Source organism: Primulina tabacum, chromosome 16 (assembly GCF_025594145.1).
Source record: "Primulina tabacum isolate GXHZ01 chromosome 16, ASM2559414v2, whole genome shotgun sequence".
Taxonomy (NCBI): domain Eukaryota; kingdom Viridiplantae; phylum Streptophyta; class Magnoliopsida; order Lamiales; family Gesneriaceae; genus Primulina; species Primulina tabacum.
Window position 1 is genome coordinate 1,838,767 of NC_134565.1, and position 14,571 is coordinate 1,853,337.

The 14,571-nt window shown below is 32.4% G+C and overlaps 1 protein-coding gene across 1 annotated transcript; it reads left to right on the top strand.

Moving 5' to 3' along the window:
- The first annotated feature begins 11,558 nt into the window (after positions 1-11,558).
- LOC142530050 (adenine phosphoribosyltransferase 5-like) lies at positions 11,559-14,271 on the top strand. Its single transcript, XM_075635802.1, has 7 exons — positions 11,559-11,834; positions 11,998-12,108; positions 12,328-12,420; positions 12,665-12,814; positions 12,919-12,977; positions 13,363-13,434; positions 13,894-14,271. The coding sequence occupies exons 1-6, from the start codon at positions 11,744-11,746 to the stop codon at positions 13,417-13,419; spliced, it is 561 nt and encodes a 186-aa protein (XP_075491917.1). The 5' UTR covers positions 11,559-11,743; the 3' UTR covers positions 13,420-13,434; positions 13,894-14,271.
- Positions 14,272-14,571: the final 300 nt, after the last annotated feature.

Genomic DNA, 14,571 nt, shown 5'->3' on the forward strand with positions numbered 1-14,571 from the left:
CCCTACCAATATTAGTGCGATTTTACCCAGTTGTCGATACTTCTTTAAGCTCGAGAATTTACTCAATACGCACTCGAAAGATAAAGATTAAGGATTTTCTTCACCAAAAAAGACGATGCCTAACATTTTCTCAACTCCCTGAATTCCCATTTTCTACTCTAGAAACGAAAAATGTAATAGAATGGAACATATAATATTCAAACTACAAGAAGAATGAGTATCCAATGCGATAACCTTGAGTATTTGAACTTATATGGAGCTCCTCACTTGGGGTGTTCAAGAACATGCATACACTTCACAACCAATAATAAATACTGTTTATATTGATAAATAAATAGAATATGGATATTAATCAATAATTTATAGACATTATCAAATCCAATCACATCAAAATTCAAATCATCACATGCAACCTTATCATTAATTGCATCCCTTTGGATTTGTTGTGTCACCCATACGGATAGATAGTTGTTGTTTTGAAAATCCACAACATTAAGACATTAATTTTATCTCTTTCAATATAAATATTATGTTTGCATATATTTAATTAGCAAAATAATTATTATTTCGTTGTATAAATCGTACATAAGGCAATCATTTAATTAAAAAATAAATAAATAAATAATAGCTACTATATGATCGATATTCCCCGTCACCTTCGGTTAGAATTAGCATACACACAAAGGGATGGTGTCAATGGTTGGAATTGCTCCTCTATTTCAAAGTGAGTTAGCAAGATGGGCAGACCTATAACCCACTCTAATCCGTCATTAAGTGAGGTGTGGAGGTCAGTCATTTTTCCTGTTTGATAATTTGTCAACTAAAATTAGAGTAGGTCTCTCGTGAGACGATCTCACGAACCTTTATCTGTGAGACCGGTCAATCGTACCGATATTCACAACAAAAAGTAATACATTTAGCATATTTTTTCATGTATGACCCAAATAAGAGATATGTCTAATAAAATACGACCCGTGAGAGCGTCTCACGCCTGTTTTTGCCCTTAAATTATCTATTTTGTATAGAGAGATGTATTGATTGTTGGATCAATCAATCAGATGATGTAATTATCTATTTATGTTTCAGTAATTTCAATTAAATTGAGACTGAAATATTGTTCTTTTAGTGTAGTATAATAAGATCAATAAATTATTTTGAAAAATTGTAATTTTAGTATTGTAATTTGAGATGCTTTGTGTTTTTGTGGAGCTTTTTCAATCCTAATTGTTATTACAATGCAATTTGATTAGAGTTAATTAATTACAGCGGAAACGAATAATTTTTTTTTTTTACAATGAGCCCAAAATGTGTCAACTATAATTATAATACTAAAAATAGTATATAATAAAGTTTCGTCTAAACACATCATATCATAAAATAAGCTCACGCATGACTGAAATCAACTACATATAAACAACTCATATCCTCGGGACATGCCCCGGTATATAGATACATGTATATAATGGGATAGACCATTCAACCTCAACTCAAATGTGACTACCTCCAGAAGTACCATATTCGATCTCTTGATAACATGGAGTACCCACATAAAGACAACAACATACCTCTTTGGGGGTGAGCCAAAGCTCCATATGGAACAACCATAATGTATACAACATGTATCTACACAATGATATATGATATGCAATGCATGTAGGTCGTGGAGATATCAGGTCAAATGCCCATCCACTGAGCAAGTATTTGAACCAATCGAATCGCTATCAAATCAAAGCTCGAACTGGCACACCGTCCTCAGTCAAGTATAGGGATGATCTGTATGATAGCGTCGGCGAAGCGCTATCAAATCTCAAATCTCAACCAATCAATCATAAGGGCCATTAAATACTATATTTTTAAGGACCACATAATGCCAAACATAGCATTGTGCTCACAAACCCCAGAATCAGAATTCAATGACATAAAGATATCCAAGGATCATAGCTCAACGTGAATGTCATGTATCGATGTATGAATAAAATGATATGTGTTAACAAAATATTTATTTTATACATCGATATACACATCATGAATGTCATGTATGCCACATCAACTCAACAAATAAGGCATATAGACATATATTTTCGGTCAAATCAATCAAACATATATCATATGACACAGATACATGTCGTATGTTACTCGGTCGCAACATACCTTAATTCTTCATTTCCAGTTCAATGTAGCTTTAGGATTTCAATATAGAAAATCTATCTCCATAATCAAAATATTTATCTCAATCAAAATCATTAGTTTCTTGTCGGTTATTCTATCGCATATATTGAAATCAAATTCAAATACATGCTATTCCAGCGATTCAATAAATAAAAGTTCTGAATCGAGAATAAAATTACCTCAAAAGAATGCTCTCAACACGAGGATTCCGAATATATAATTTGTTTTGAGTTTCGACAACGTTTCGAGGTAGATTTCGTATTATAGAACTTGGTTTTCTCGTTTTTCTCTCTCGAAGCTTCAAAGGATTTACAGAGAAGATTCATTCTTATCGACATTAAATGTTGTGCAGCCAAGGTGTGCGCATTAGGGTGCACAAAAAGTGGCGCACTAGCGCATCGAGTTATGCCCGGAATGTATTTTACATAGACGTGCGCGCTGGTGCATGGTTCCAACGCGGGTGAGTGCCTTGCTCTGTCAGAAGTGCTATTTTAAGTTTCGAATTGGCCAAAGTGTCTACATGAAAATTGTAGATCTATGTCTTGGCTTTCATTTTTCGCTTATCTCACTCAATTTGGATATAGGACGAGAAATTTATTCTAATTCTCTCAAAATGTGTCAGTGCAGGAACTTCAATGCACACGATACACTTCGGGATGTTTTTGCCCCTATTTCCAAATGGATTTGGACGAAACTCAAAATATGAAAGTTTTAGTATTATGTGTTATCTTTCTAATGAAAATAGTTTCATTTAATTTGAACTAATACTCGTATAATTATGCTAAAAATCGTAACATGTGTCACTTCTTTATTGCGGTTCAGCATACTTTTCAAACACAAATCAATTACTACTACAATATTTCATTATCACAATATATTTTCTCAATTTCATTGTCAATTATATACTTCATACACTTAATAATATGACAATTTCATGAATTATCTAGAATCAATATATGATTTACGATAATACGATACGAGGTCCTTATAGTTTTAGTCATATAACTTGCACTACGAGAAATTTTTTAATCAACAATACACATACGACAATGGTTTTAACTAAAACCAAGCAAAGGACAACGGTTTTATAAAATCGTTGTCTTTTGAAGGAAAAAGACAACGGTTTTATAAAAATCGTTGTCTTTTGGGGGGTCAAAGACAACGATTTTTAGGGTCAATAACAACGGTTTTATAGAACCGTTGTCTTTGAGCATTTATGACAACGGTTCTGTGAACTGTTGTATATTAGCGTGTTTTTTGGACAATCGACAACGGTTTGTGTAAGCTGTTGCCATATTTAGCGATGGTTTCGCAAAAACCGTCGCTAAATTTGGCGACGATTTAATCAAAACCGTCGCTATTTCAAAATTGCGACGGTTTGACGTCTAACCGTCGCTATATTTAGCGACGGTTTTACTAAATCGTCGCTACACTTAGCGACGGGTAAAGGCAAACTGTCGCATGTTTTCACTTAGCGACAGATTTACCGTCGCTAAATATAGCGACATCATAAGATAAATCGTCGCAAAATTTAAATTTTGAAAATATCGCCATAATTAGTGACGGTTTTGTCATTAACCGTCGCTACAACAACGGAAAAAAATCGTTGTCTTAGAGCGCACCCTTTAACAACATGGACTTTAAAAACAGTTTTAAAAGACCTGCGACAACGGTGAAAAACCGTTGTCGTAGGCTTTTTTTCTTGTAGTGTTGTCAATGTTTTGTTTCATACACTAACTTGAATTTTTTTTGTAAATTTTTTACCTGAAAACACTAAATATACCAAATATTTTTTATTTGAAACTGATACTCTCCTACATAATTCACACAACAAGAATAAAACATAAAATATTCACATTAAAATCTATCTAAACAAAATTAAAGGTAAACAAAACAAGCTTTTTTCTCTCATTTTTAAAATATATGTGTCGTTTTGTTTTATTTTTATTTTTTGTTTTTGTTTAAATTTATTTTCATGTGTGTGGTATGAGTTTATTCTTACTACATGAGTTATGTAGAAAAGCAATGAAGTCAGATAAATAATATTTAATGAAGTTGGGATTTTTGGCCAAAAAAAGTCAAAACGAAAAAAATTCAAGTTAGTATATAGATGAAAATAAAATATTAATAAGTTACGGAAATAATATTCAAAACATGATAAGTTACATTACTAAGATCACAATTTTTTAATACATTAATTTATGAAAAATAGATAATTTCATATATTTGGTTTGGAATTATTTAATCTTTTTAGACTAGTTTAAATAATGTAGTCTATTAGAAAATTGTTACCACACACAAAAATACTACCGTTTCGAGTTTGATATAACACTGGAGAAGGCTTGAGAGTTTGAAGCTTTGAGATGCACAAGGACAGAACCAGGATATTTGCTTTACCTGAGAAAAGATTGTAAATTATATAGTATTCTAATTTTTAAAATTAAGCCAACTTGATCAATATTAATTTAATCCAAAATTAACATATAAAGTTTTTTTAAAAAAAATTGGACAGCTCTGGTGTTCATGCATGTGGCTCCGCCACTGAAGATGTAGATCTGTCACAAACAGAGATCATTAAAACACGCATCAAGAGTAATCTTATTACTCTTGTGTATTGTAATTAATTAATTCAAGTAAAATACGCAAAAACAATCATGATCATGTTGTTTGATATTATTGAAATCATTTCAAATCAATTTTTGTGATTCAATTTTCTCTTTATTCTTTCTGTTCATGTTTACGATTCTAAGAGCATATATTATATTAAGATTAGGTTTGTTGTGACACGGTCTCACGAATATTTATCTGTGAAACAGGTCAATCCTATCGATATTCACAATAAAAAGTAATACTCTTAACATAAAAAGTAATATTTTTTCACGGATGACTCAAATAAAAAATCTGTCTCACAAAATACGATCCGTGAGACTGTCTCGTACAAATTTTTACTTTATGTTCAAATAAACAAAAATACCATGCTTCCCGTAGACCATACTAAAACTTTTTACAATAATATGTATGTAATATTACCGGATCTTAGGCTCATCATTCACACTAAGACAAAATAATGAGAAATCCATGAAAAATAATTCCTGTCGCTGATTTGTTTTCCTTTTTTAACTCATCAAAATTTATGGACAATGGGATGTGGAGAAATCTTGGAAATTTAGGATAAGTTGGAAAATGGGGGCCCTATCACTGACTTAATATTTAATAATGATCAGGGTATCACGCTTGACAGTACACCACGCGTGCACTTAAACAGTGTCGCACCTTTTTTTTTTTTTTTTTTTCCTATTTGTACTGATTACTTTCCAACGCAATATTTTTATAATTATTTATGAACTAAAGTGAAATTTGAGAAATTATCGAGAGACTAAATTGCTATTTGAATCTTTGTAATTAAAAAAAAACAAAAATGTTTTTTGAAATTAAAAAAAATAAAAACATAAATGTAATTTTGATATCAAATGAGGGCAAAATTAGAAAAGCAAAAATCAGACCAATTTTTTGTGTCTGTCAGGGAGATTTTTAATAATAGTAATATATATATATATATAATTTTTTATAATTTTTTTATGCACGTTTTGTTTCGAGTTCAGTCGATTTCTTTTATTATTATTTTAAAATTATAAAAATTATAAACAAAATAAAAGAAAATAACAATTAAAATAATTATTTGAAAAATAAAAGAAAATTATTATTTATATGAAACAAATAAATAACACTAGATATATCATATTATATATACGTGTTGTATGTTCGAATATTTAGTTATTAATCAAAAATATTAGCCGATTAATTAAGAGATTAGCACGTCGATTATCTTCTGTAAACTGTTATATATCGACGACACTTGCGTTACTTACAAAAACATCATTTTAACAATCATCGATCGTGCGTTCAAATATATATTTTTTATTTGTAGGTAAGAAAATTTGAGACAAGCTTTTGAAAAAGCTACTATAATAGGATACTAAAAGCTAAAAATATGGTAGTGGGAGCATTCTAAAAGTGGTTAATTTAGGTAAGTACATCATTATCATCTCGTCTAGACATTAATTGCTAGTTAATATTTTGTTCCTACTCAATCTAGGCTCGACTTGAGTTGAGCTCGAGTAGTTTGGCTCGTGCTCGATAAATTACTATTCAAAACATGAGGTAAAAACTCTTTAGGTGATGCTTGAATTAATCTAAGTTTTGGTCGAACTTAGAGAATAATATAATGTTGTGTTTGTATTGATGAATTTCAATTTTATATTATATTAGTATGTTTTTTTTTTTTTTTGTAGTTTTAGTGAAACAAAACAATTAAAATTAAATTTACAATTTCATTTTTATAGTGTTTCATTTTAGTTATGATGAATTTCAAATTCGTCTAATAATTGAGGCAATTAAAATCCGTAATTTCAAATTCATTTATCAAAATGCAATTCTCGCAAAATCGGAATAACTAGCTGAATGAAAGTGAGACCGAAGGCAAAAAAAAATTGATGCGAATGAAAGAAATTCTCCTAGAAGGTTCTCAATTTGAAGGGGTGAGAGCCACGGATTATTAGAATCCGTGAATCTGTGACTATGGTCACGGATTCTAAGAATCCGTGACCACTGCTTTTCCTTTTTTTTTTAGTTTTTTAATTTTTTTTTAAAAAATATTAGAATCCGGGACTCAATGTCCCGGATTGCAATATTTTTGTAAAACTCCCCACTTTGCCACATTATTATAATGAATTAATTAATTTATAATAGATTTTTTAAAAAAGCCATTTTTTGAGATCGTTGTACTTCTTATCTGTTAAGATACACACACATATATATATATATATATATATATATGTCATTCCACAATTTGTGGTGACTAAAACAGTAGATTTCAAAAGTGAAAAGAATTACCATTTTTCTTTGTCAATTTTGGACATGCCTTAAATATTTACCCACAAAAGTTGGAGACTTTTTGTTCCATTTCCCACAAGTTCCTTGTAGTAAATATCCGATTTATTCTTTAAAAAGTCCAAATTTATCTCTCCTTAAAAAATATCATATATTAGAATCATCCTATCTCCCAAAAGTTCCTTGGGGTTTAAAATGATAATAGGTAACTAGGTTCTTAATTCCACAAACTTAGAGTATAATATGAATATAAAATAAAAAATGTTATCTCAATAAGTTCAAAAATACAAAAATATAATATTGTTTAATGTGAATCAGTGAATGAAGCAATATACTATATTGGATGGTGCAAGCATAGCAAGTGGATAAGATGATATTCAACAAAAGAGTCCTCATTTGTATATATATATATATATATATATATATATATAATAGACAAGGCGTGCATTTAATATTTATTGTACCTTGCGTTTTGTTCAATCAAGTGTCACTCTCTTTGACATCACACATTAAATTTTTAGGTAAAATTGAATGTAACTTTTACCATTCTTATCAATTAACATATCTCAAAAAATATTTGAATAAATTAGTCATGATCTTTTATATTAATATTTCTAGTTAAATGTATTGTATGTTTAAAAATAAACATAAGCAAATCGTTAAATATATATATATATATATATATATATATATATATATATATATATATATTGTGTTTTCGTTGAGATTAATATTATCTTAGCTGTTTTGACGATAACAAATAATTGTTGGTCGTTAATTGTTTAGCTGGTTGATTAGAAGGATGTCGGAAGACAAGCCGGAGCATTTGGATATCATTAGAAGATCCGTCTGGATGCAAGTTGGGATTATATATGTTTGAGTCTTTTCCAGCCGGTTGTCTCAAACTGATCAGAAGACTTTCTTGTCAATCCATCAAGACAAGCTACCTTATCAGTTTGCTGCTTCAAGTTGCCTTATCAAGACATTTTATCACTGTTGCTCGAGTAACCACCACCCAACTAAAGACAAGTACTGATTGTACATCAGTCAGATTATTCAGAGTTTGACAGAGAATGGTTTTTTTTAAAAAAATTATCGTAGTTTTCTCTATCATCGAACATAAGTTAATAGATGTTGATTCTTGAAATTGACAAGTGCCGGAACATTTATTGTTGTATACTATGTATGGAAATTAGATAATAATGACATATGACATTCTTTGCATGCATATTAGCTGATCGTACATAAGAAATATGTTTCAAAAATGTCAGCGTTGGAAATGTCTTATCTTTAAGGGCATCCGCATCCGTCGGAATTAATCCATGTTAATAACTCTCCATCTCATCAAAAATGATGGGATCCACGAGTCACATATTCATTACATTAACACTTCCCCATTATTAACACACACCCACATTCATTTAATTTCAACTTTCATTATTTATGGGTCCCACTGTCCACTTACTCATTTTTTTTTATTTTTAATATTTCAATATCTTTCTAATATTTTTAAAATTTTACAACAAATATTACTAAAAATAAATAGTATTATTATTTTAAAAATAACTTAAATCCAATATTCATTAAAATATTATTAAGAAATGAAAAAAAGTTGGACTCTTTTATTTAAAATATTATTCAACACAATCTCTTTAAAAAAAACACAAAATACAAAGAAAACGAATTACGATAATTGAAAAGAGAATTACATCAATCGAAAATTACATATTTCATTTCTCTCTAATTTGGTCACACAGATGTTCATGAACTATAAGCTGCTCCGACGTCATTTGTGAAGTGTCTTTCGAAAGGATTTCGTATTCCTTAAGCAAATATTTGCTCTTTTTAGCTTCAGATTTGTTCAAAGCCGCTTTTGCTTTCATCTCCTCTATTGCAAGTTCTTTTTGTTTCCATTCAGATTCGTTCTTCTTTATGTCTGTATACTGAGTAAAACTTTCGAACAAACTGTCGTATCTGGTTGTCAAATCCTCCATCGATGATTTTGCTTTGTTTTTACCTTTTCTTTTTGCGGCTTTTTGACCAATTGGACGAATCTCTTCTTCATTTATATCTAAATCAATACTCGCATCTTTGTTCGATGAGGTGTTGCTAGCCCCCGACTCTGAGATTCTCGCTTTCTTTGTACCAACCAAGTGATCATCGGACTGTGGAGTGAACAGTGGACGTGTTTTCATGATTCTCCACACATGCTCCAGATTAAATGCAACTCCATTATTTTCATCACGATATTTTTCATATGCAAACCGCAATATGTCTTCATCACTATGGCCGCTTCGATAAGTATTGTAAACACTATTATAATTTGCGTTGAAGCAATTTACCTTTTTTTGGACGGTATTGTGCCAATGAGATCGAATCACGTTTAAAGCTCTCCGAGATGAACCAGCGGGACGATTGTCATTGTAGTAGTCCGCAACACGTCTCCAGAAATCATTCCCCTTCTGATCATTGCCGATGACTGGGTCATCACTCATTGTGACATACGATCTCGCTAGTAGCTCGTCTTCCTCCTTTTTCCATATTATTCGTTTCTTCGTACCCTCAACATCTACATCAGCATTTTGCACATTTTCGAGATCAACTCGTGTTTCACGGTCGGACAACTGAGTCTCTGGGACAAACGTAGGAGTTGGCGGCTCGTTTTCGATTGGCATATTGGTGGATTGTGGATTATATAATCCATAAAAATAAGGCGGCATGAAATCTGGGTTGCCTATACTTTGCCAATATTCAGGTGTAGGCGGTGGATACGGAGCCCGGGAGGTGTAATTTGGATGATTCGAAGGATTTTCATAACCTTGGAAATTTGAAACAAACGGCCAATTTGGAAATTGTGGTGGATATTGTGTAGAAGAAACAAATCGAGGTCGATTTTGTGAGTTCTGACTATTGTCACCCATTTGGCTTAAAAATATGAAAAGATAAATGTTGTGGGATGAATTTGTAGAAATTGATTAGTATATATAGTGAGTAATTTCGAATATAGCCGTTGGTGCATAATTTTGCCGTTTGAAAATAGCCGTTGGTGCATAATTTTGCCGTTTGAAAAGGTCGCTATTTGCGACGGGTGTTAAAAAACCGTCGCAAATAGCGACCTTTTTTTAAAAAAAAACAGACGCTTTTCACTTTGCGACGGTTTACGAAAACCGTCACAAAGTTGCGATGGTTTACGAAAAATCGTCGCAAATTTCGAAATAACGCCGTTCATTCTGATGAATTTCTTGGCTGCCATGTCAGCCAAGATTATTAATTCTTGCGCCCACATTGGTGGGCGAAAATTAATGGGTGTTATTAACACCCATTAACCAATCAATGTGGGTGCCCTAAGGAACATTTCATTCTGACATAATAACACCCATTAACCAATCAATGTGGGTGCCTTAAGTAACATTTCATTCTGACATTAAAGAATATTGAATCACTTGAGTACCTGCATCAACTTTGTAAAAAATTCGGGTCTTTGAGCACTCTTTCGATTCAGACATCAAGCTGCTCAAAAGCACTTGCCGGAAATTATTATATCCGATCATTAAGGATCACTCAATGTTACTTTGGTCACTCTTATCATTTATTCTAACTACGCTGATAGAAGAGTGAATTATTTTTCACTGTCATAAACCAATTTATTAATAGATTGTTTCATTTAATTTTTTTCAAAAATAAATATAAAGATAAAAAATATATTTTATTAGGACATGTTAGTTATATAATAGACACAAATTTACTAAAATAAGTTTTTATATATATTAAATTTTATCTTTAATAATATAAAAATAATAGATGATGATGATAGTGACATAGATACTACGAAGATTTTTTACGAAAATAATGCCTTTATCTCAAACCAACATGTATTGAAAATTGGCAATCAATCTCTAAATTACAATGCTCCAAAACACAATGATAATTACACGTAACTCGAAAATTTACGTAGGATTACATTAATATCAGACCTAACGTGCATGCATTACAAATGCAAAAAAGTCACCAGCACGTGTCTATACCATGTCCTAACTAAGTGACACCTTACAATGGTCTTCGGTCCATCATTCAAGAAACCACTCAAAGTTTCTCTTCCAATATATATATCAGCAATATTGGGAATTATTTTTGGTTCTTAAAATGTTGGTCATTTTTTGATGTGAAGTCGATGTCTATTTGGGAGAAGAGAATGGTCTTGAATCCTTTCAAACTATTACTTGAAAGATACATAGACAAACTCCGACGCCAAATCATCAAAGTCCTGGTAGTAGGATTTTTCCTGCCCAAAATTAGATCAAAATTGACTAAGATTAAGACTGCACTTTGATTATATAGCATACTAAAATCAAGGACAAATGTAACAAACTGAAAAACATTTTTCTTATAAATTATTTTAATGGTGTAAGAACTATTTTACATTATATCATAAAATTTTACTGCTTTTAAAAATCCTGATTTTATTATCCAGCTATGGCGTCTAGTATAAAATAGAGCCACCATGCAAATAGATCTTCCTTAGTTTAGCTTCAATCCAACTCAAAGACCGTTTGCATCTGTCCTTTCACTTTTCCACTCTCCCCCCTTGGAAAGGGAACTGACACTTGATTTCGGAAGGGTAAAGACTCCTGAAAAGAACCAGGAAAAGAACAGAAATTAAAGAGAAAGGAGCTTAAAAAGAAAGATGTTCGCCGCTGAAAATGGTTTAAGGGGTGACCCAAGATTGAAGGCCATATCCGATGCCATTAGAGTTGTCCCCAACTTCCCAAAACCAGGTTTTTTTTCCCACTCGAGAAAATTTGGCTCATTTACTTGTAATCTTTGGCCACTCTCGTGTGATTTTGTGTTTATGCATGTTCTTGTGGGTTGTGGGATTGTTTTTGGAGAAATTCATGTTTTTGTTTTGTTTTGATTTTAAATCTTTCATGGGTTTTGCAGGGATTATGTTTCAAGACATAACGACACTTGTCTCCAACCACAAGGCCTTCAAGGATGTTGTGGACATATTTGTTGACAGATACAGAGACATGGGAATCTCTGTTGTTGCTGGTAATTTGTTTTCATTTGTATGATTTCCATTTGCCAGAATTGTAAGTAATAGTCAGTGCATGCAAAAAAATAGAGTTGATCTGTTGAAAAACAACGGATCTTGATTTCTTACAGCCTTGTTATAATTTCATCTGTTCCGATACTGTAATTTTCATAAGCTTTTAGATGGCTTAGATAAAGAAGTCAAATTTGTGTTGTTGAACTTGAATTGTGCTGTAGGAGTTGAAGCCAGAGGATTCATTTTTGCTCCTGCAATTGCGTTGGCAATTGGCGCCAAGTTCATTCCACTGCGTAAACCTGGGAAGCTACCAGGTAAACTTGAATGAAAGGATTCACGAGGGTCAATATCAGACTATTCTAATCATTCTCGTAAAACGAGCACACATACCAAATACTTTTTAGCACGATTTTGCTTTCACGAATCCCGGATGCATGGGGTGTGACATAAACTTCCACCCCCAACCTTAAAATCTTGTCACATTACAGTCATGCTTATGCAGCAGTATCTTGGTAATTGACAATTTATATTTGAGAAAATTTTGTAAGTATTGTCCAGGTGAAGTCATTATGGAATCGTACGAGCTCGAGTATGGCAATGATCGTTTGGAAATGCATTTGGGTGCCGTCCAACGAGGGGACCGTGCGTTGGTAATCGACGACTTGGTGGCTACAGGAGGGACTCTAGCAGCGGCCATAAGGCTATTAGGTGTGGCCCTGAAGTGTTTGTTCTCTTGGTATCTCAATATAAATTCTTGTAGCTTCTATTTATTTTGTATATTGATTGACATCCATGCTCTTTCCATTGCCCAGAACGTGCCGGGGCCGAGGTTGTTGAGTGTGCATGTGTTATTGGATTACCCGAGGTCAAGGTAATTATAAAAGCTTATTCCCTGTGAATTCTTCTCTTGTGCAGTTGATTATCTGTAATATTTGTTCCATTTTATGTTAGCTAGATTGTATTATGTGTGAAACTCTTAACCAGAAAGTAATGCGGGAAAGCCCACATTTTTAGCCGAAGCAAGTATCCGTGTTCTTGGGGATGATTCTTTTGAAAGCTATGTTTGCATGAATATTTCATTGGAGCAATGAATTTCGAATAACAGATTTGAAATGACCCATAATTGGATTAGTCTGAAAGATTTGAAATCCATATCTACTAAATCTTTCCATCCCAACTTTTAATCAATCTCATTATTATGATGTCATCAGCGCCATCGATTCAACGCAGAAATTCGTTGTTTCTTTGTTTTACAGGGGCGATGCAGATTGGATGGAAGACCACTCTACATCTTGGTGGAACCTCGTCAATAGAAATTTATTTTCTAGGTACTCCGGATTCGCATGCCCTTTATTCCTAGTTATTGCACATGCTCGGTACAAATAACTGTGGTCACACAATGGATAAATGCCCCTAAAACCTGGTTATTGCACTAGTATGGCTCACAATATCATCAGTATATCCACCGCGTCGATCGGTGGTCACTGGACAGAATACCGATTTTGTACTTATTTGTTTTGCAATATTTATCTCGACATGGTCGAAACATATTCTGCACCTCTTTCTTCTAAGTATCGGTTGGAAGAAGGCTAATGATTTTGCAAAGTAAGAGATTTATGCAATATAACGCTCCTATAAAACGAAGAACACACACTCATGATGGTTCCTGAATCCTACCTGTGGTCCTGAACAGTAAATACTGCATAAGTTCTAGTTGTACATTCTAGCAAATTAGCCGATTATCACCGACACTATTCACTTTGTCTCTCGTCTGCGCATTTGACCAGATATGTGGTCGAGTTCTTCCGAGAAAAGTCGTGTCATTGAATGCCCTGAGCTACGCAGGATGGTGTAAGTTTCAGAGATTGCAAATGAAGTGAAATTCTTCTGCAACTGGACTCTTGCATGTTCAAGCCGCTATCGACTTACTATCGATCGGCTGTGGGATAAGTTCTTGCATCATTTTCTTCCCTTTTTTCCCTTCTATGTATTGTTCTATCTGTGTATTCACCTTTATCTTCTCATTACATTGTATTGGTTTGGTTATTGCAGTTTTTTTTAGTCACAAATTTTTCCTTATTTTGATGATGTTCTGTAATATCTAACGTAGGTTCAATGTCTACTACTGGAATATAGCTTCTTATTAAGTCTGTTCTCTTGCAATATGGTACTTAATTTTTGTGTTTCATGCACATTTAATTGGTTTCAAAAGTTTAAATTTAATGATGATAATAATGCATACAACGCTTACGAAAACATATATGTTTTGATTTTTTTAATGTGGAAGAACTAAAATTTTGTTATTTTTAAAATAATAAAATGAAACAATAGTTTTTACGAAATATAAATTAATTAGAAAATACTGTAATGAATTTTAATAAACTGTAGGGAAGTCTCGGAGTAAAAACAACTGAAATGAATGTTCATCGTTTAAGAAATAAATTACAATATGTGTATCAGATGTT